At 36.4% G+C, this 24238-nt stretch overlaps 1 protein-coding gene across 14 annotated transcripts in view; it reads left to right on the forward strand.

Moving 5' to 3' along the window:
* Window positions 1-24238, forward strand: part of KIF6 (kinesin family member 6) — a 155693-nt gene that overhangs the window by 116930 nt on the left and 14525 nt on the right. For 9 of the 14 annotated variants that reach the window (XM_064414544.1, XM_064414541.1, XM_064414538.1 and 6 more), the window contains 3 exons: window positions 8707-8757; window positions 22792-22873; window positions 23837-23972. In XM_064414544.1, coding sequence (XP_064270614.1) covers window positions 8707-8757; window positions 22792-22873; window positions 23837-23972 — 269 coding nt within the window. Of the gene's footprint in view, window positions 1-8706; window positions 8758-9808; window positions 9841-15801; window positions 15912-16472; window positions 17266-18960; window positions 19061-22791; window positions 22877-23834; window positions 23973-24238 lie in introns of those variants that run through there. The other 5 variants (XR_010359267.1, XR_010359268.1, XM_064414546.1 and 2 more) reach the window with 5 other exon arrangements.

A 24238-nucleotide genomic window follows, 5' to 3' on the forward strand; every position in this document is an offset into this window, starting at 1 on the left:
GCTCTGGCCAGAAGAAAGGTCACAAAATGAGACTGAACATCAAATTGTTGCATAGAAATTGCAAAGGCAGTATTGTAATAGAAAATAACCATGTTCATCTGAAACTTGGCTGTAGTCACTCTCTGCTTAAAATATTAACTGAAACCAGTGTATTATTACCAGAAAACTTGTTGGGAGTAAAATCCTTTGGTTTTGACTTTGCTTGTTTGTGCTTTTAAGACCCCTTTATTTATTTTTTATTCTTCTTAAATTTGCATATTTGAAAATGTGAAAAGGATAGGAGCTGTATACAAAGCTATTTCTCTATTTTCCTTATTCTTTCTCTTCACATTAGTTTCTAAGAAATAATCAAGAGATAAGTGGCATTTCTTCATATAAGCATCCAGACCACTAAATTCACAGATTATGGCTCCTTATCCATATGGCATTGCTTTTCAGTCATGCTTTTTGGACCAGCTTAATATTTAATTCATGAACAAATAGATGTGATAAACAACAGAACAATAGTTTCCAGATGTGCTTCATTTCTGTTTCTTTTCTAGCATATGAAGATAAACAGGATATTTGTTCACTTTGGACAGGACCTAAAATACCACTCTGGCATCTAAGATATAGCTTAAGTGAAATTTAGGTACCTAAATTCAAGAGAGCTATCCAGGAAAAACAACGCTAAATAAATCCCCCCCCCCCCCCAAAAAAAAAAAAAAAAAACCTTTTCATTTATTTGCTGAATGCAACAAACTAACAAACTGCCATTGCTACAGCACATACAGAAGTACTACTTTATTGGCTGAGCTGCCTATCTATTCCCCATGGAATATCCAGACATAATGTGTGCTTCTGCTGAAGTCCCTTGGAGTGTGCTTGCTGCTGTATATCCATATTTGGCTAAAAATGCCTGGTCAGAAATGATAGTGACAGCTAAGGCTGGGATATGAAAATAAAGGTCCAAGCATTTGTTTTTAAATTCAGAAAGCATTGGTTCTGATTTCCAATTTCAAGGAGGTACTGAGCCGCAGTCCAGAGCCCTTAGTGTTTTATGTTGGTTATCCTAGATGTCCAAGTGTTGAGTATCTGGATTTTTAGAAAAAGTATTGTAGAGTTCCCTTGGGAATGCTTCAACAATTAAGGCCTGTGTAGTCTATGACAGTTTGTACTTGGAGGAAGATAGAGGTCCAGAATGATGTCAGCAGGAAAATAAAGTCAGTTTCTCTATAGTTTTGTTGTTTAACCCTATCAGGTTTTTTTTTTTGTTCTTTAGCAGCCAGAATGTATGAAAGCCTATTAGAAAAAAAAAGTGGGATGTGGGATAAAGCATGCTGTGCAAATGTAGGCCAAACAATAAACAGGAATTTTCCTTTGATCATAAAGTGTAAGTCATCATCTTGTGAGGGAGCAAAAGTAATCTGGCCAGAATTAACAAGAACATGAAGAAAAAGAGGAGGAGACTTAATCCATATTAGATTAGATAGGTTAGAAGTAAATGCATAGGAAATGGGTCAAGAGTTTAGAGGACTGTATATTGAGTAGCTCAATGAACCACAAGGTGATTGAGTCCAACATTTAACTAATCACCATCTCTTCAACTAGACCATAGCGCTAAGTTCCATGTTCCACGTTTTTTCTTGAATGCCCCCAGGGATGGTGACTCCACCACGTCCCTGGACATTCTATCCCAATGCCTGAACACCCTTTCAGTGAAGAAATTCTTTCTGAGAAGTCAAGGACATTGTCACCCTGTAGCAATGACTGGCAGAGACTGCTGTGTCGTAAGCTTTCTGTCTGTAAAATTGATCATGCTTGAAGGTATTAAACATGTCAATAAAACCCATTATTGTCTCAACTGAGTATGGCAAGGAAGGGAACATGCCCCAGTCAGATATTTTAAATAGTAATCTCAAAATGTGCAGTATCCTACATCGTAGTAAAATGTATCCATTTGAATCTGGGATATTTAAATTCCAAGGAAGGAGATTATGTTGGGAAAACTATGTATTTCCATGTGTGTTTGGTAATGTGCTGAGCTTAAGCTATGGTTGGCAATAATGAATTTGTGGAAGTCAGGGTTCTGCTTCAAATTCTAAGTCTGTTGTCCTTCCTGGGAGCTCTGACTGCAGAGCTCTATTAAATCCCATCAGTTTCCTTGCTCCTAATGGTCTGGTCCATCTCTTTGCTGGCCGTTACTTTCTCCAATCTTTTCTTCCCAGCTGGCAAAAGAGAGTGTTTACTTGTATTTCAGACATTGTAGTTGAGTTGATGATAGTGTCTCATCTTAAATTGCTAGTATGCTTGTGCTGATGTACCAAATTCTGCTGCTAGAGGAGACAGAACATGGCCAGACATTTCCTTCTACATTCTCTGCTGTGGGGCAGTGACCTCCAACAGCAAACTTTGGAATGGAGGGAAGCAAGAGGGAAGAGGAGAAAGGAGAGCCAGTAAAATCTTAAAACACTGCAGAAGGCAGAAATTTGCTGCAGTAGGTTATACTCTGCAGTATGTTACCTGAGGTATTGTCACCCATATATTTTTAATGATGATGAGGGCCATATTTCATACCTGGAAAAATGCATATGCATCAGAGAGGCCCTGAGTATTGCAATAATATGTTTTCCTTCCTGATGCCACCAAGGTTTTCTGAAAATGAGAAGCTATCAAATTACATCGGGATTTGGCCAACCATGTATTCCAAAATTAAGCATTTCCATCAGACATAGTGTTGAGCCAGTTTACTAATGCAGACTACTTTGTCTCTGCACATTGCCCTAACAGAGCCAACTGACATGTTTTTGCCATTGGAGAAGGACACAGTTTGAAAAGAAAATTCAGAATTTGTCCCAAATATTTATCTGGGTCAGAGAAAGGCTGAATGGTTTATTTGTTCTTAGTGCTGCAGGATTTTGCATTAGAACAGAATATTTTCTTTCATTCCATGACTTTTTTTGTCAGATACCTTTTATCATATACTGTGTTCTCATACAATTTCATCACCAGATTTTAAAAAAATATTCTAACACATCTGGTAAGATTTCCTGTAACTATCTCTGTTTAACAATCTTCTCAGTTTGAGAAATTGTTCCATTTGAATATCTATGCTTGGGTTCAATGTCTCCTACTTTCAGGAATACTTTGTAAGCTGTTACAACTCTAACCTCAAGCGCAGTTAAAAATATATCTGTACAAGGCTCATGGAAGTTATGTGATTGCTCCCCTCTTTGTCTCCGAGTGATTATTTGCTGAATATGCATCTTTAATTTCTGCTCATTCAGCAGGACTTCTTATCTGATTCAAGTGGGTGCATGCAACTTCATGAATCAGATTTAATAGTTTCAGATTCTTGAGTTGGTTTTCATAGTTGGGTGGTAGCTGAGTCCAACAGCAAATATAAGGGCATAGCATTACAAAAAAAAAAAAAAGACACTTATTTCCTGTCATGGTTTAAGCCCGGCTGGCAAAAAAGCACCACACTTGCTCACTCCCCTCTGGTGGGACTGGGGAAAGAATCAGAAAAGTACAAGTAAGAAAAGTCAAAACTATATAAGGATAATTTAATGGGTAAAGCAAAATGTGTGTATGCAAACAGAATAAGCAAAGCAGAATAAGGAATTCCTTCAATTCCTACTGACAGCCAGGTGTTCAGCCATCTCCAGAAAAGCAGGCTTCCTTCACTCCTAATAGTGAATAGACTTAGGAAGACAAATATCATCACTCCAAATGGAGTTCTTCTTCACCCTAGCTTTTTTTTTATCTAAACATGATGACACATGGTGTGGAATATCCCTTTGGTCCACTGGGTCAGCTGTCCCAGCTGTGTTTCATTGCAGCTTCTTGTGCACCCCCAGATCATTGACTGGTGTGGCAGTGTGAGAAACAGGGAGGAGGGAAAGCAACGTCTAATGTCATATAGCTTGATTAGGGGCCCAAAATCCCTGGAGGGTGAATCCCAGGAATCTGATGCCCTGGATGCATAGGAGGATGTTCCTCTAGATATTTTATGTAACACCAAAAGTTATTTAACAACGATGAAAGGGAAACATACAGCATCCTATTTGAGGTGTGAATGTTTCAGGATCTCCATGATGAAAGGATGCATTAAGATAAATGCAGGCTTGAAAAATGTAAAATAATAGAAAAATAGTAAAAAATAACAAGAGATGAGAAGTCATTGACAAAGGCTTTAGCCTGTCAGTTCTTGAGTTAGCAGTCTTTGAAACCTTATAATAGTATTACATTGAGGATCTAATAAAACAGAAGAGAAGTTTTAAAACATGTAATGTGGACCCAAACAAAACAAAAAAACTTTTTAAAGTCAGTGGGATTTTTTTAGTTGTAACATATTCACTTTTGTGTTGTCCTAAAGCATATGCTTCAGGTCAAAGCATTCCTTGTCTGTAATACATTGGAAGATAATTTCAGATCCTTTAAACAGTCTGGAACAATGCAAAGACAAGAAGTTAAAGGACAGCCATATTATTCAAGTTATGTATTCTGTCCTATTTAGTCACCAAATGGGATACATTCCTTTGCTTTACATCACTCATAATTAGATTTCTCTATTCCATTTTATCCTTTCCATCTCCCTCCTTGCTTTTGTCTCCTGTCACAAAGCTGAAATTGTCTGTTGCCGGCTCATCTCTTTTCCATACCTACATGTCTCCAGAAATGCAGGCCAAAACCAACAGATTTATCACAGCCTTAATGACAGCTGGCTGCATGCTGAGTGAATTCTTAAATTCCACAAAACTACTTTTCTTGCCAAAACATGTGGAGTTGCAGCAGTCAACATTTTATTGGGACCGTTATCTCCAGATGAAGAATGACTCTGCTGGAAAAAATTATTTGGTATCAGCTATAGACCTATTTTTAGCTTCTTGTTTGGTGAAACTTCAGAAAATATAATTAGCCATATGTTGAGAGATGTTCTCCACATCTTAAATTCAACTTTTGCAAACCACATTTAAGCACTACCTTTTCCACAACTTTACACTTAGAATCAGAAAACATTGTAGGGTTTTTTATGAGAATGTGATTCTTCATATTTCTTTGGGTATATATTTGTGCTTATGAAGATTGTAGAACTGGCAGTACTTAAGACTGAAATCTTCTTTTTGTTTATATGGGAAGATTTGTGCAGGCAACAGTACTGGAATCATCCCCTACTTCTGTCACTTATGAACTTCAAACCTAGCATTGGGGCAATGGTGTTCTCAGACGCAGAAAAGTAGAGCAGGTCAGAAACATTCATTCTCTCCCACAGGTATTTATAGTGAAAACAAGATTACTTTAATCAAAAACACATACAGAAAATCTTAGGAGTTTGTCAAAAGTAAGAGCTTCTAAGTGAAAACATTTTTTCCCCAAATGAAATCTAAACAAACTGTCAAATTTCAAATTGGATTAAAACAAATTGAAAGATTAAATCATATCTGCCTAGCTAAGTATTGTTATGGAATTATAGTCAGGTGCCTCATGATACACCATGTTCCTCAAATCTGAGCTCATGTTTGGTCTACTTTACCCATAATACAATTTCAGTTTCTCCTCAGGAAGTTTTCTGGGAAATGCAGTTCAGTTTTTGCTGCCCTGAAAAGGCAGTTTGAACTATGTGAATTGGATAAATGTCACCTTTCTATTTATATTTAAAGAAGAACAGGAAAACTCTTTTGCTAGAAGAATAGTAAGGCTGGAGTTTTACTTTTGTAGTCAGTGGAGAAGGTTTCTTTGGTTCCTCCCTGATTACAGGTGGTCTGATTCAAGCTTCTCATTCTTTCACAAAGCTGCCAAATAGACAAAGTTTTCTTACAATATTATGGTCTGTGTCATGGATGGAGCAGATGTTTACAAAGGCTAGAGTGAAGGGAGAGAAGAACATTTGGGATAGTTTCACACTGCTGAATGGTCTGGTAAAGCTCACAATACAAACAGACCTTCTGCAGCCTCTGTGGTTTTTATCTCAGTTATGCTCAGAGTAAACTCTATGTAATTGAAAGACAAGCCTCTTGTCTATGATAATTTAAAATCCAGTTCTTGTGTTTCCACATTTTGTACTGATGGCAAGCTGTTGTCTATCTGCTTAATCTTACTCTCATTGACTTGTTTGGCCTGCTTTTTTTTGGTTCGCCTCATTGCCACTTGAAATGCAAAACATCTAGATTGCTGATGATCTGTTTCTAGCAGCATTAATGAAGGACATATAACACCATTTATTGAACATATTGAGGACTGTATGTCACCCTTATTTTCAGGTGGCTCTTGATGAAAAGCCTGTTGTCCCTACTGGAACCATTTTTTTCAAATGGCAGTGGCAGTTGTCTTTTGCAGCTCACAGTGCTTAAGAGAGTTTCAGATCCCTTACACAAAGATAAATGTATAGATTGTTTCTGAGGCACCTCTGTTAATGGTAATCCGTTGAAAAGAGTTTCAAGATTACTACAAATCGTTTCATGGCTGTCTCATAGCTCAATATGGAGTGAGTAACATCACACTGTGTGAAACAGTGCCATAGAATACAAGGATCTAAATAGTCAGAATAGCAAAAAGCAATTTGAGGAAAAAGTAGCATGTTTAATCCCATTTCATTGCGTATTGAAATCAACTGAGTTGCTTTATAGAGCTTTCAAAGCACAAATACCAAGAATGTTGATCATTCAACCGAGTTTTTATCACTAAAAATTAGTAATCAAGGGCATTTTTTCTATACTTAAAGGAATCAACTTATTTCACTGAATGTGGTTTTTTGGTCTAGTGTTAGTACAGGTGAGATGGAAGATTTATTTGTTTTTATAGCAGGGTTACATGAAGTTAGCTACTTCACTTAACCTGTTTCTCAGTAGCTGAAGGCTTTTCCTAATTTTACAGGTAACTTTAATTACAGAAAAAGTCATTGGTTTAATTAAAAATAATTTTAAAATAATTTAAAAATAATAAAACTTTCTCTGCATAAAAATACAACTCTATGTCTATTTTATAGTTGAAGAGTAGGTAGAGTATTTTCTTTTGTTTGTTTTCTATAGACATTCAAAACAACAAAACTTGGCTGTTATACTGCAATGTATTTCAAATAATACATTTCCTACAATGCTACTAAATATTTAACAACTATTCTTATCATTTCCAAAGAAATTCGATTTGTTATGCCCCTTTTGTGCTCACAGAACAATCTAATTCTCATGATCTGTGAATTTAAATATTTATTTATATTCTCTGATTGAACATTTGCCAACTTTTAATGACTTAATTTGCCTCTGATTAGCTTACTCTATAAGACTTCACTTGTAAGCAAAATGATATTTTTAATTCAAAATGCACACTAATACGATACAGATAATCACAGGTCTGGGGCAGAAAAAAAGTGAATCCAGTATGGATTTTGTTTCTTTCCCTGGTATCTAGATTTACAGCTTAGTAAATATTATGAACAAATCTCTGCTTAGAAATGGTTTTAATTTGAAAACTTGAGAGACATAATCCCATACCCGTTCAGAATACATTTACTGCTGAATTTCCATATTTAAGGCTATGTTATTCCTTTATTAGTTCCATTGATATCTTTGAATAATGGCTTCCCATGTGGTAATCTAATTATTGTTTTGCATAATTGGGAAACTGGCCCTTTGTCGTAGATCAGGTAGGAAATTGATAAAAGGATGAAAAATTATTTATATGGGGCATGGGAGTATAACTAGGAATGTTGAGATAATGGAATTGGTAATTTTTTGATTGAAAACCAATGGCATGTACATAGTGAGTCCTGGTGATGAGCAGTTGCTGTGATTTAGGAATGTTACCGCCCAACTCAGTGCTCCACCAAGACTCTCCAAACCACATAGTGCTGTCTCTCACTGCCCCATTCTCCCCTCCCCTTCCCAGCTGTGGTGGGATGGAGAGAATTATTGGAAGTAAGAAAGGCAAAGATCACAGGCTGAGATAAAAAGAATTTACGGGAAACATCAATGAGACAAGAAAATGAACAGTAACAGCAATAGTGTTAATGACAGAGGGTACAGGAAAAGAAACAATTCACACAAAAAAACTCCTCTAATATTAGGCAATATAGGATGACTCCCTCTGCCATGTTTTCTTGACCCTTCTCCTGAGAAGTGTCCCTTTCCTCTGTCCCCAGCAATGATGTGAGGTAGTACAGAATAACCTCATGATCCCCTCCCAGCTACTGAAAAAGTTAACCCCAGCCAGAACCAGGACAGTAGGAGAACTTGCAGAAGCTCTGGTATATGGGATATTTAAAACTTGACAGACAAGAAACATGACAGACAAGAAAAAATGGTTTTGTGGAATTAGTTTTTCACTGGCAAAGGGGTGGACTAGTGACTTACTATCTCATAAGTGCCTTTAAATCTGTTTGAACAAATACTTAGAATTCCATATGTACTCTGGTCCCATTTGGACTTCTTTTGTATCTAGCAGTAGGAGATCGTTATCCTGTGAAAATGCTTGACAGTAAATGCTTAATTTTCAGTCTTTCTTACTGGACAATTAAATCTTAGTATATGTAGAATCACACTGTGCCCACTTGTTTACTTGCAGTAGAGAGAAGGACAGAACTCAGAAATCAACTTGTCCTATGGATCACAAAAAACCCCTAAAATTGGCCAGCAGCACTGAGAGTTTTAAATGGTGGGAAATATGTAATGACTTCATTGATTTTTGACATTTCGAATTCTAATTATCTGCATTTTGTGTATTTTACAGACCATCTCAAAGGAAAGATAATCCAGAGGCAGATACAGAGAGCAGCTCTAGGTAAGAGTGTAACATTTCAGATAGGATACAATAGGGACAAGCTCTCTCCCAGGGCTGAATCTGCTTGGGAGGCAGGTTGTATTTTCTCTGACGGACTTTTTGTCACAGTATTTCTACAATAGTCCATGCCACAAAGAACATGTAAAATTTGCCTGAATTTTGACTCAAAAGGTGTCTAATTTTATGAGTGGTGAGAAAAATAATACCCAATTCTTACAGATTTGGCAGTTTGGTTTCTGACTAGTCTAATCTGAATTCCCATTAACAGACACTGATTTGTCCTGAGGCTGAGATAGTAGCCATGTTGCCCCAATCTAACATTCTTTCTAATTTTTCTCATTCTAAGGGGGACTGAAGGCATATACAGTTCATTTCTCTCCCCTCTAGTTATTCTTGAGAAGTTATTCTTGCAGTTTCTGTTGACACAGCTGTAAAGCTAAAACTGTCTGTGTAAGTTGTTCACAAAAGTGTAAAGTCATCCAAATTTGGTTTAAGATACTTTGAGCTGACTTCACTGACTTTGTACTGAAATGGCCTAGGAGTGTTCGTAAGAGAATTCCACTTTGGGAACAGTAAACTTCAGCCAAAATTTGACAGAAAGCCACTGGGGCAATCAGTTTAGATCCCCCCTCATTTAGATCCACAGAAGAATCCCAAAAAGTACCTTCATGGACCTACTTCACGTAAAAGATGGAGCTCACTTGGACCAGATTGCAGTGATATGTGTGTTTCTATGTATACATAACATAGAGAACATTTATCTCTTAATAAGAGAGAGGAAAATTTGGGGACTATCTTTTCTTCCAAAAGTCAGGTGAGTAAGTTACTTCAGAATAACAAAACTGCTTCTGTTTCTAATATACCTATGCATCTCAAGCTTTGGTGATGATGTTATTGTTTCACACCTTTATCATTTTTATTATGATTTAAAAATCAGCACTAAAAATAATTTTGTCTGTCAATAAAGCCCAGGAATCAAACTCAGTTGATTTTTATGAGGATGAGAAGGGAAATGGAAGAAATTGCTGATCTCTTCCTTCCTGTTATTCAGTGACAGGACACATGTGAAAGGTTCAAAGCTGCATCAGGGGAGGTTCAGATGTGATATTAGGAAAAGATGCTTTACCAAGAACAGGCTTCCTTGACATGTGATCAATGTGCCATACCCCTACCATACTAACTGTTTTAAAAGTATTTGAGCACCCTGGTTTAATAGTAATATGCTTTCACTTTTGGTCAGTGCTGAAGTGAACTAGATGATTGCTGGGAGTCCTGTCCAACTCCTCCCCTTCCCTGACCTCTCTTACCCTCCTCTGAAGTTCAGTTTAAAGGTGCTATCTTCAGAATAACATGGATTTTTTTCTTTAATTCACTCCAGGTTTGAATACCATCTATTTAGTAATTTTTTTAACACTCTTGCAAGTTACATCAAGATGAATCATAGCAGTGCTGTTTATGAGAATTCCTTATTCAATGTTTTGAAAAGTGAACTAATATATTCTGAATGTGTGTTTCAATCTGAATTATAATATCTGGCCTTGTACACTGACTTTTTTTACTACATAGAAAAATTGTGTTTCAAATGCTGTTTTCAATAACTAAGCTGTTTTTCATAACATAGGTAGGTATAATTTTTCATGTCCTTAGGAAATGCCATAGCAGTGACTTTACCAGCTATACATTCACAGTGTGAATATTCTATTAGTATTTCACCTCATTGCAGGCAACCTTTGTGTTTTTGCCATTTTGTTTTGAGCATTGCTGTCTGCTTATTTTCACTAAATCTGAACTGCACAAAGTATTTTCCAGTATTTACATTATTATTTTAAATACTCTGGATATTTAAGCTTAATATTTATTCTGTCAGTTGGTGAATATTATTTGCCTACCTGCCTTTCTGGATGAATGATTTTTCAAAGAGTAACAGGTGCCAAGTCTCCCAGGAACTTCTTGATGATCAGAATGTCATCAAGATATTTTAAAATCATGATATTTTTAAATGTGTGGTCAAAAGTCTAATTAAGGGTCTGTTGAAATCCCAACATGAAATAAAACACACCATTGTTTCAACTAGAAACCAAGTTAAGTAACATCTTCCAGCTGCCTATTTTTTATTCCCCTTAACTTAAAGCATTTTATGGTTAAAACTCTTCAAGTAACTATTCTAGTTTGATTTGAAAGAGTGTAGATCTGTTTCCCTTATGGCTGTGCTTAAGATGTGGATTTCTTTTTGAAGGAAAACACCACTACTCAACCCATTGCTCTTAGGTATCTATTTTAAAACACTAAGAGGATGGGTGGTATCAGAGACAAGGGATGTTCAAAGTTTGTCAGTACACTACCAGAAACATTGAATACTTTATGTAAATTTGCAAGGATTCATCTCAGTGTGCCTTTCATCTTTATTATCTGCAAATATACCTTATTATGGAAATAAATAATTTTAGTTATCTTTATGGAAACCTTTCAGAGTAAGTCACTTAACTGCATTTTTAGGTGGGATTTAAAGCCCCTTTTGCATGCCTAACTGCACTTCAGGAGTATTTAAAATGAAATAATGTGCACACTGCCTAAGTATTGACAGCAAGAACACTGGGTCACAAACATGCTTCAGGGTGGAAAAGATGGGAGAAAAGAATGGAAAGAAAAGCTTTCCCTGGGGTTTGCAGTGTTTTAGAAGAAAAGCTGGTGTTTTATTTGATTCTAGTGAAGCATTATCTTATGATGCTTTAAAGTAGTATTTCTGTAAAATGCAGAGCCTGATGGCAAAACCTTTTTGCTTCTGAGGAGGTTTGTTAGGAGCAAATTGCTGTTCAACTGTGTTGTCTTTATAAAGCTACTTGAAATGGAAAAAGAAAAGGACACGTGGGTCTTTGTAAGGAATTTGCATCTCTTGTACAGATTTCAATATTAAGTTTTATCAATATTTTATTAAAAACTTCAACCAAGCCAATAAAAAAAACCCCTTGTTTTGTGACTTGAATTTTAGAAATAAGATTCTGTATTTCTCATGTTATTAAAAGGGCTGTTCCCCAGGGTTTTTTTAAGCAAAATTCCCTTGAAAAATTAATTCCTCATAAAAAATAAATGACGAGGTGAGTCAGAAACAACAGATATGTTTCAATCCCTGAAAATGCATACCAGCATTTGATTTGGTGTGGCAAATGCCTGCGAGCAAAGATTTTGACATGTTTTTTTTTTATATTTGGATTTTTAACACATATTTGGTTTTAAGCAAATATAGAGAAATTCCTGCTTAACTTTCTCCCCTTTACAGCTTTATCTGTACCATCTTTTCCTACATTTTCAAAGCTAGATGTCTGTTCTAAAGATGTTAGTATCAGTCCATGCCCTTTTTCATTCCTTGATGTGTGTTTCTTCATAGCATGTTTCATTCTGCTTACTCACCTTTCCGTGTCTAGAAGTGAATGAACACGATCAGCACAGAGGACAGACAGTGATGTATAATGAATGCATCAGGGTACTCCTGCAGGAGTATTCCAGCCAGTCTTAGGAAAGGATTTCAAGCAATGATTCCTCCAATCCTTTGATGTTGCCACTACCACATACCTGACACTGAGAAGCAAATGTGTTGTCTGACAAATTTCTGCATATCAGAAAAGTTACAAAGGGGAACAGCTGTTCCTAGTCATCCAGTGTCAGATCCCAGAATCACAGAATGATTTGGGTTGGAAAGGATGTTTAATCCTCCAGCCATGAGGAGGGACATTTTTCACTATATTAGTGCTCAAAGTTCCGTCCAACTGGTCATTGAACCATTCCAATGTGGCTCATGCCAGTAGAAATGCTGGTCCACCATGGTTTGTACCTGCTCTGTATATAAGGTATGTTCAGAAAGTGTGTGGTAGTCCTCTCTGCAACCATTGCAGCATCTTCTAGACATATATAACATTAATTAGTCCAATAATTATGACTGTCTTGAACTCATCTGCTGTGATCTGTGTGAATGGAAAGCACATAGCACTTCCAAACTGCTGGTTTACATCAGAGTTAATCTGTTCTTTAAATAAATCCATATTTAAATAAAATGATCTTGGTTTCTTTCACTGCTTTGCATTTTGTAACTGAGATGACATTTAACTTTTTGCATATGAAGCAGAAGAGTCTTGATCTGTACTAATGCCATGAAATGAAGAGACACAAGTGTTTTCAATCACAAAATGACAGAAGCTGAGGAAACTGGCTGTTTGTGTTTTCCCGCACAAATCCAGCATAGTCCACGGAGAATAATACATGGCCTGTTTTAAGACCATCATTCTTGGTGATGAAAAATGATATCTTTTGTATGGGCTAAATAAAGCACTTTAGAGAAATAATTTGAAGTCCATAATTTCAAGGAGGGTGGTGGTTTGGTTTTTTGCTTGGTTGGGTTTTTGAGGTTTTGGGGGTTTTGGGTTTTTGTGGGGTTTTTTTTGGTTTTTGAGGGGTTTTTTGTTTGATTTGGTTTTGGTTTTAGGGTTTTTTTTGGTTTTTTTTCTGGGGGGGTTTTTTTGAAAGAGATAAGGCAATGTCCCCAGTACTACCAGGTATCCAAGTGCTAAAATATGCTAGAGAGCAGTGTAGTCAGTTTACAATAGCCTCAGAATAAGAGAAAGATTTCTCGTAGGAATTCACAATTTTGATAGTCACAATCTTTCTGTGTATTATGTTCTTCTGTACATTTGCACTTGAAATGTCAAACAGCAGCGGTGGTTTTGTAGTTCTTGTGCTTGCAGCACACTGATTTTTATTCCTAGAGTGACCTCTAGTGGCATCGAGGCCATTTTCTTTAGGGATGAGTTTAATTTCTTTAGTCTATTTCAAAGGAAATAGAAATTATGAGTGATAGAAAACTGGTAATATTGTGCTTATTAAAAGGGACGTTGATTTTTCATTGTTGCTAAGACAAAGATACCAATAGCACAAGTGGATGAAAATTCAAAACCAGTACCTCTATGCCTTTATTAACAAGTTTTACTCTGCCAAAGATACAGATACTTTTGAATTTGCTTTGTACAATTATTGTAATATATTAGGTACTTTTAGAAATATTTACCAAAGTAATTTTTAATCAAATGCTTGCAGCAGTTCGGGACAATTAATTTTGGAAATATATATAAGCAGTGGTTTGGACATTACCAGTTGTTAAGACTATATCCTTTAGTAACTGTGAACCTACACACTGTAACAAACTTACTCTCTTGGTTTTGCATGCTATTTTGTGCTTCAAATAAGCATAGTTTATGGCTGAAGCTATAAGCTCTTGAAGGGTTTGGAGGTTTTTTTGTATCTACCAAGTTCTTCTGTAAAGATGTTCACAGTCAGGAAGAAAGCCACAATCAGCCAAAAAAGCAGCAGCTAGAATGCTGCACTGATGCCCTTACCACAGCTCTTGAGGTTTCTTCTTAGGAAATGTGTTTGGGGTTTTCCCAGTATTACATAGGAACTAAGTTTAAAACTGTAGGAGTGTGTTCTGATAAGAAGACACTTTTTCTACCTGTCCCTTCAGGCCTCAATCTCACACACCTTTCTTTCCACAGGTTTTCCTCCAGTCCTTCTAGGGTGTTTTGTAGTTTTATTTTTTGCTGTATTTTTTCTGTTACTTTTTTTAGCAGGATTTACTACGTCCAAGGTTAAATTCTAGAGGCAGGCATGAGTCTTCTCTTTCAGTTTGTCTTCAAGAAAGAGAATTTTTTACTGGAAGTCTTTGCAAATATGTCCTCCTGAACAGGGAAAATTCAGAGATTACTTTTGTGTTCCTATTAAATTTCCAATGTGACCTATTCAAATCCAGAGATCAGAGCTCAGAAAAGAGGAAAGACATTTTTGGATCAAGTGATATTTTTATTAGGAGCCACGAACTTGTAGCACAGCTATCCAGTGCTCAGCTTTTTGACATTGACTTTGGCATTTCACTGTTGTTGGAACAGCTTGTGGTCTCTGTAAGCTTTCTTGTAGTAAGTATTTCTTCTGAAATAATGAAAAGTTCAGTGAGAGTTGTATTATCATTTAGAAGCTCCTTCTGGTGTCTAACAAGACAGAATCTGGAGATGAAACTTTCAATTCTCTAGTTTGGTCTATTAAGATTTTAAGATTCTGTGAGGATAGTTAGACATTGAAAAAGTCAAAGAAATTTGCAGGATCTCTGTTCATGGAGTTTTCACAATATGTCTGAACATAATCTGGTTCAGTTTTCACCAAACCTTGAGCATTTTGAACCAGACAGGCTTCCAACGTCCCTTTCAACCAGAAAGATTCAATTACTCTAAAACAGGACTTGAGGTGGAGTGAACAAAAAATAAATCTGGTTCTATGCACACAGACTATAGATTCTAGGCCTAAGCTTGCTTGCTTATCTTCAGTATATCTTTGAGTACGTCTCTCTTTTGGCTCTAAAAAGCTGATAAAAAAAAATTAACTAAGAATAATACACAATTTAAAGTGCTGTAGGCTTCTTTCTTCTGGCCATGTCCAGTGGGTGTGTCCAGGGTGTGGGCACCTTGACTAGTTCTGTTTCTGTCAAGGTTTCCTCCATAAAAGCTCTTTGTAATAAAAAAATTCTGTAATCTAATGAACTGTAAACAACAAATGGAGCTCTTTCACATCTGTATTTCTGTGAGTTTTTCAAGGTCTGACCTAGAGTAGAAATTTCTATCTAGCTGATTATGTAAATGACAGAACAAGGGGTGAACAACGAAATAGCATGGTAAGCATGATATCCAGCATTTCAGAAAAACCTGCAGGTCTGGTTAAAAACTTTTGCCATTTTTTTTTCTGCTAAAATAGCTAAAGAAAATTAATTCATTCCTTCTTTGCTGAAAAATGTTTGCATATTTGAGATCAAAATAAATAATTACTTAGAACAAGCATCTAATAATATCCCACAAATGTGCAGAGGTTGGATATAACTTCTCCAGATAAGAATCTTGTGGTTAAGTTGTAATTGCTTCTGGTATGTCATGATTGTCTCTTCTCAGTATACACTACAGTGTAATTCAGCCAGCAGCTACCAGAACATCAAGCCCAGTGTCCTTTCCTTCACAGATCATAGGAAAGAACTAAGTTCTGAGAACTCCCTAAATACCTCTGCATTTCTTGTACCTTCTTGAGCTGGTAGCACAGCACAGACAGCCCAGCTGTTCTGCAGCCAGCAGGTATGTGCATGGGAGAACTATCAAAAGCATGGCACTCCATGTGGGACATGAGTGTGGCCAGTAGGGATAGGGGGTCCCAAAACCATAATCTGGTCCCTACAACTGCCCAGATGGCACATAGCCCTAATGTAATATGCATGCCAGAACACTGAACATCAAAATGAATCTTAAAGAATGACATTCCTGATGACATTAAATCCTGTAGTTGTGGTTTCAGAAATTTTCTGGAAAATTCATACATCATACCAACATCTAAAAATGCATTTAGGAAACTGTTTTAGAGGATCGGTGGAGTAGCAAGTGGGAGAGTGGAAACTAAACTTTCTGTAGTACTTTTGTCTTTATTCTACACTTGACTGAGGTGGAGTCTTAGCACATCTCTCTGCTATTTGCATAGGAAAAAAAAATCAGATTCACGATAGAGGAACTTCAGCCTCTTGTTTTATTTGAGCCAAGAGTTAAACTAAATAATTTATAGTGCAACCTCATGTTCATAATAGATTGATTTCACCAATAATGATATCTTTCCTTTGTGTTTTCCGTCTCTCTACTCTCTTGCAGATAAAATAGCAGAAAGATCAAAGTTGTTCAGACTTGTACAGCCATATAGATTTGTTTGGTTAGAATTCACTTCTTGAATCAAGGTCAAAAACTCATTTATTGTCTAACTTGAAGTTAAACATCAGTTTCATGGCCCATCTCTACCTACACACAGCTGAAACAGATGCAGTTAAGGATAAGCATGTATGCTTATTTTTCCTTAATATTCTTTCAAATGACATTGCTATAAATTTAGTGTACAGTCCTGAACAAATGTTTCTGTGCATTGTCACGAGCATTTGTACTGACAACCACAGTACAGTTCTATGACTATAGACAGTTCTATGCAGAATGCAGGTAAAACACACCTTATTTTTAGAAAACACTAGGGCTATTGAATTAATCCCACAGTTGCTATTGCATTCCTAAATGCTATTGCATTCCTAAATGTGATCTGCAAATGCAGACTTTGCTGCCTGTGCCTGTATGTGTTGTTCATGTACAGTAATCTGTGACACTCATTGTGACTGCACCTTTAGGTATGTCTTACTCTTAGGAAAGTTTCCTACATTATTCTCAGTCAAATCCTTCTCTTGACTAAGCATTACTTTACAAAAGTTGTAGTGCTTATTGAACTGCAGTCTGGATGGGGGGGTATTCCTAATGTCTCATGACAAATCTTAGAAAAGAGATTTTTTTTTCCATGAAAGCTCTTGCATTTTGTAGAAATTAATGTTTTCAAAACTTCAAAGCTCATGGATGACAAATTACACCCATTCTTGGGAGGCAAAGAAAGATCATTCAAACAGATCAGGTATGATTTTATCTACTATTATGAACAAGATAAATGATGCAAGAGGAATCACATGTAATCAAATTAGCAGAGGTATTGATTAAGTGTGTGCAAGAATCTGAGTTAGTAGGGGGTTCCTGGCTAAGACCCAGCTATGTTACTGTTTCACTAGATTAACTGGCATGTATGGAACATATTAAATTTGAAGCTGCTTTGTTGCTTTTTATTCCCCCAGTTTAATTGTATATTTGGAAAGCAACAGGGAATTTTTAGCCATGATGGTTTCAGAAGCTTGCATGGCTTAAGTATAGCTGACATGAAGGTAACACCTCCTGTTTTGTATGCCATTTATTTTCAGGAAGAAAAATATAGATTACTAGTTTCAAAGAAGAAACTTGAGGGAATTGAAGTGTGACTGTATTTAGGAAAAACAGCTCACTGAGATGGGAAAAATAGATCTGCTTGCCAGGTGTACATTGGAAGTTAGTTTGAGCGAGTATTAAGCCAGTAAAACAATAAGCAATGCAATGTTACCAAAAAAAACAACAAAAAAAAAAAAAAAAAAAAACAAAAAAAAAAAAAAAAAACAGCATACCAATGGACCCTTTTAGTAAATTCAGTGATCGAAATCAAAATCAACAAAATATACATCCTCAATCCCCTGCACATCCGTTAAGTTGTAAAATGCTGAAACTAGAGCAGCGTGTTTCAGTGTATTCTATGACAAACTGGCTGAAAATTTTAAGAATCTATTACATGAGGGTTATGTAAATTGCTCTAAACCCACAATATAAACTCATCCAGACATTAATATATTTTCATCTTCTCCTGAGTTACATTGTCCCTACTTATCTTCGCTTTTGTATAAGGTACACACATGGTGCCCAGTGACAAACATAGGCTGACATGGCTCTGGGGAAATATAAAGAAAAAGAGGAGAATTACTTGTAAGATGATCCTGAATAATGATAGATGGGTATTCCTTTAAAAAAAAATCAACTTACAACATATGTTCTATTTTGAAAGCACTAATGCTTGAGTTTGCCAAAAGCTGGAAAGCTGATAAATAATGCAGTAAATATATTAATGGGATACTAATGTCAATTCTAAATTTGGTTACTTCAAGTGACTATAAATTTAAGTACATAAACACAAGACTATCCAGTGAAAAAAGTGAAAATATTTGACTGCAAAAGTACAGCTGGAGGGCAAGACACAATGTTATTTGAGGCACAAGACAATAAATCCCTAGGAGTTTGACTTCCAGGATACACTCAGGTTGAGAAATATATGAGCACCCCAGAGAGTATAAAGTTCAGGGTCACGGAGAGTTTCTTGCAAAATTTTCTGACTGTAGACAAGAATCTGCCAGAGTATTTCAGGTTGTTGCCAGTTTGCAGTAAACTGTGGTGATAACACTTGGTATCATTCTAGAAATAGTGTGTTTCATCCATGCTTTCTACACGGCTTTGAAATAGTGATCCTGTTAGCAGGTGGTACAATTTCTCTCTGGTACTGTGTGATTTGATTATGTGGAATGTGTTGTAAAATTTACTACTTCCTGTACTCCAAAACTGGCCATTTCATTAGAATAAAATAATTATATCTTAAAATGCCTCTTAAAATCTTCTTTATGAGAAAAAAACCACCAAAAATGACAAACCTTTGTCATATGAACTGTCAACTCATGCAGAGCTCACCTTCATCTCTATGCAGGCAGCTGGTATCAGTTATATCCTGTGCTCACTTCACCAAATGGTGGGTTGTATATGAAGATGAAGCAAAAACAGGTGAAGCAAAACCAGTTAACCTTAAAGTAAGCATCAAATTTGCCAGCTATTTCCCTACCCAATGTAGCACTGTCAGTCTCTTCTTTACATATTAGGACTCAGTATTCTTAAAAAAGGCATCACAACATAGGATTCATGATTTTTGTCACTCAGCTCTCTGTGCAGTTTAAGTTAATGTAAAGAAACTAATACTCCTTATCAGTATGTTGCTAACTGCTGCCAAAATAGTTCTGTTGTACAGAACTGGATGCCAACAGAAGCTCCTAGTATACACAGAGCCAATGTTTTCCTAAGAATGCATGTCATACCTCCCTGCACCCCTGAAACCTGGGGCTGCATTATCCAGGATTAAATTGCAGCAACTGCATTCGTTGCCCAGGAGAAGTCACTGGGGCATGAAAAGTGCATGTGATAATACACTCCAACTGAATGAAAACTTCTCAGCTGATGCACTAAAAGCATAGAGCTAAACTATACAGCTGAATTTCATATGACAAACTGTCAATCAATGAATTAAAAGTCAATCCTGACTGAACAAAGTAGATACCACTTTGTGTTCTGTGCAATTGCTGAAATTATATCTATTAATATTTTAGCAGTAGCACCTCTACTACCTCTTTTAATGTATTGCAAATTTTTTTCATGTATGTGGGCAAAGCTGCTGTCATGATTTTTCGGTGCTTCATAATCTCCATGTACTTGGTATATGTGTGGTTAATATATATTTTCTGTTTCTGCATGGGAAGATAGGTATATACAATAAAAATAAACTCTTTAGAGGAAAAAAAAGCTGTAGCCAAAATATTTTTTCTTAGGTGTCTAAATTGAATTTGTGAGTAAATAATATGCTTTTTATGTTTTACAGTCTATTCAGTGTCCCTCCACCATTATTTTAAAATTACTGAGCCTATGTACTGAAGAATGCTAGCATTAGATATGAGATACAGTGAGCCAGTAACCTCTGCCTTAGCTTTCTTTCTTCAGCTGTAGCTGAAACTGCCTTAACTGGTAAGAGGAGAGGGTGTGAGGCAGCAGAAGCCATGGGGCAGAAAGAGGCCAGTGCAGGGATTCATCCGGAAAGCTAAAGAGGAGGAGAGGGGAGAACAGAAGTAGCAGAGAATGAGGAGAAGGCAGAAATAGCAGGAAACATAAGTGTTGAAATTATGTAGATGTCTTTTTGCTTGGAACATTAGGAAATGATCCTTTGTATATATTACAGTAGGTATATTTCAAAGGTCTGGTTTTTAGAGCAGAATGTTATTTAGTTCACAAACATATTGCTGCAATGAGCAGACATGACAAGAAACTGAAATGGACATTGCAACAGCTTGGGAAAAAAATGCTGGGGAACTTACAAAGCAGTGCCTTGGCAGGCATGCCCTGGACTTGACTTACTGCTGGACTTCACCTGAGACTGTGATCAGATCTCTTTTGTGACCCAAGGTCAGTGATGTGCACAGGGATTTGTAAGTTTTAGCCATTTATCTGATGTTATTTCTGCTGCTGGGGCCACAACAGCCTGCAGTATACTCATCTCTTTCCATTCACAAAACTCTGCTGCTCACCTTGTCTACAGCTGTGCTTCTGCCTTTCATAACCAGGTAGTGATAATGGGCAGACTTGTATTCGTGGGTGAGGATGCTGCACCCTGTTTATGATAAAGGTTTTCATCACATACAAAAGGCTTTATTATTATTTCCAAAGGTAACATGCAACCAAATAATCCCATCTGCAGCATGTAATCAGCAGAAAGAAAACCATTATTTTGCTGTTTTTATATACAAGTGACAAAATTTTGCCTAAGTTTGGCTGACCTTTCAGAGCTAATACAAAAATATTTTTCCAAGTACTAGATGTCCTAATAAACCAAGGAAGGAAAGCTATACTCTGGCTTGTATCACTCTGTAATAACTATCAGAATTTGGTGATGTTTTCATGTAGGGAAGTGCTCACTTCAGAAACAGCATTAACATTTTAAGATGTTCCTCTCTTCCACCCTGTGTTATTTCCCTTCATTATAAGGGGTAGACCTGCTGCCTCCTGAACTCAGACACGGTCACAGATTGTGCAAATAGGACAAATGCACTTCAGCGTGCTCAGGAGAGTCCCCTTTAACCTGAAATTGGCTCACTAGGTCTGGCTGGAATATTCATGGAAACATAATAAAGATTCTCACATGGTCTGTGAGCATGGCTCACTTGAGAGCCAGTAACTCCCTAAATCATTTCAGTTTGTTCCACAAGAGCACGTTTCCCTCAAGCCTGGCTGCTGTGTGTTCATGAAGATCAGAAAAGCATGAAGCCTCAGGAGTTCTGCAATGAGTGTCTCCCCACAAGTTCCATCTGTAGCTGTGCTTTCCCACATTATGCCTTCTCTTGGGGATGATGTGTGAGAAATCAGAAAATCCTCATCCCTTGTAATTGTGGAAAGGTTTGCTCCTTTTCTTAAAGGTTCTGGAGCAGTTATGATGGCTTTTTTATTATCTGTTATGTTCAGCTATAACTTGTTATACAATGTCACTGTTGTGTCATCTCCTCTGCCTCATGTCTTGTTTGTTCCCTTTAACGTTTCAAGCAGTTTATATTTTTATCTTTAAAGGGTACTCTCCCCACCACAAATGTAGTCACCCTATCCTTCTTTGTAATCACATGCAGCAAGAACTTTCAATGTATGAAATGAGACTTGTGCATGGGCTTTGTCCACCTTGACTGTCTGTATTAACATGCTTCAGCTAAGTAATGAAATAAAGTGCTTTTCAACATCATCTGTATTAAGCTATAGGGTGCTACTACAAAGATTAATGGTTTCAGCTGGTGTGCTGACAGGCAGAGAGGGGTCAGTGCTGCCCTCTTGTTCAGACAGAATTCCTCTCCTTGAAGAGAGGGTGCACTCCTCAGGCCTTGTGACAGACTGACAAAGGATTTATTTTCCTGGCAGAAATAAGAGTTGGGGTGGAAACTTGCATGTATTGTACAAAAAATCTTTTGGTTTTTTGTAATTTTTCTTGAGTTAAAAAGGTCAAACATATTTTCTTAGGAACGTAAAACTCTTTTCATTCATCCCAGAAACAGAAACTGTTGTAACATTAGTAGGTAACTTTACATTTCCTTTCACCGCTGTATGTATAAGCCATGATGGAAAGACTGTTTCACAGTCTCTCAGAATAAGCACATTGTGTATTGCATGTTAACTACCTCTGTTACAGGATAGGGAAATCTTAAGCTGCTTTCTTAGGCTAACTTAGGCTATTCTTAAGGTATTTCCCTAGTTAGCCTTTACCTTGAAAATTTTCTTACATAGTTTCAGGAAATTTTCCTTATTTATACTAATTTATTGCTTCCCAAAGTTAATCTCTCTTTCAAGAGCTCTGCTGTCTCTTCTTTTTGCAACAGCTTCTGGTCTTGTTTTTGTTGCCAAAACCATTGCAAAAAGTGGTTGAACGCATTTGATAGTGTTTTATGCCAAATATGAATGTTTAACTTGCTTTTATTTATATCTAAAATTAATATTCCAATCTTTAATGATGATAAAATCTAAAATAAAATTAGCAATTTTATTCAAATCACTAGTTATTGACTATGTCCTCTACTAAGTAAGGCCTACATAGGGAATTTGAAGAAGCATTTGCAGAAGACTGAAATGGTTGATCACCCCAATTTTGTTAACTGCCTCTTGAAAGCTAGTTTTTATTCTAATTAGAAGTTGCTTCTTTGGACACCATATAGTCATTGCTTAAATCTGATCATTTACCCTATAGCTGTTTCAAATCCTTCTGAAGAACTAACGTTTGATCCAGTAGAAGAGAATCTTCGAATGCAAATTGAAGAAGAAAAAAAAAGGTACTATTTCTGCCTCAGATTTCTACCATCCTTCAGAAGATAAATTTTTCTGATAGTGTATTCCAATTACAATTCTGCACACACAGCTACCCTCAGGGTTTTCTCTGACATTTTAAAAATATCAGCTTTGTGGTTCACTAATGGTTCTAAATTTGTGTATATGCTGTTGGTTTGTCTGTCAGATGCCACAGTAGATGAGAGAGGAAAATTTATGCTTGAGCTAAAGGTTAAAAATAAATAAAAACAGCTTAATGTCCTCCCTGAGGATTAGTGTTTGAAACGTGTTGTTTGAATCCAAATGATTGTGAGCCTTTTGGGTTGATTCAGAAATGTCCTGCCTTTCTTGACCTAAAGAAAACCTTTACCTTACACAGGACTCACTAAGTGTAAATAAAACACAGATTACACATTGGTTAACCAATCCTTGCCAGGAGGATTAAAAAAAAAAGATACAAGTATATCAGTATTAAGTATTTTGCTAGCTTTTGGTATTCACAATCTCTGAGGAAACTTCTGGCTCTTTCATACTCCTGGCAAATCTCCAAATGTCTAATAGCCAAGAGGGTAATGAAGGTTCAATCTGACAGGGAAACCAGTCTCGGCTCCTATCTGAATCCAAGGTACCAGTTATTTATTAATGGTAACATGTTGAGATTCAAAATAAATAATTTTCATAGTTGATTGAACCCATATTTTAAATGTTAATCAATGTTGATCCTACTTGAATTTCACTAACTTCTTTATGAAATAAAAGGTTTGTGGAATAAGTTTCTTGCACTTAATGTCCTGTGAAGCTTTTATAACATATGAGATGTTTCCTTCTACTATCTGTCTGTGTCCTTTGTATCTCTCATTATTGTACATTATTTTATAGTTTAAATCTCTAGCAGTTCTAAGTAGGATTAACTTTTGTTCAGCTATACATTGGAAAATCTGTAATACACTTATTTATTCTTATATTAGCTATAAAACAGTGTACAGTCGTTTCAAAGGACTAAAGGTAGAGATTGAGCACCTGCAGCTTCTTATGGAAAAAGTGAAGATGAAGCTGCAAAAAGACTTTGAAGTCTGGTGGTCTGAAGAGGCAAAAAAGTTACAAGTATGAAATAATTTTGTATTTCTTCCATTATCATGTAAATATAACATCTTAAATCATTTCTTAAAGAAGTAGTTAATTGACTAGATGGAAAGGAGTGTGAAGGATGGAATTCGTGGTCTGGTTCACCTGTACTTATGCCAATGTAAATTGGACATAGATAATGTGAATTATACTTGTGTGAAGCTAAAAAAAAATCAAACAAACCCATTTTTTCCTGCTTTATTTTATTTTTGATGTTGTCCCGAACTATTTGATTAGTAGGGAGG

This window comes from Passer domesticus, chromosome 3 (genome assembly GCF_036417665.1).
Source record: "Passer domesticus isolate bPasDom1 chromosome 3, bPasDom1.hap1, whole genome shotgun sequence".
In the NCBI taxonomy this organism is placed as follows: Eukaryota; Metazoa; Chordata; class Aves; order Passeriformes; family Passeridae; genus Passer; species Passer domesticus.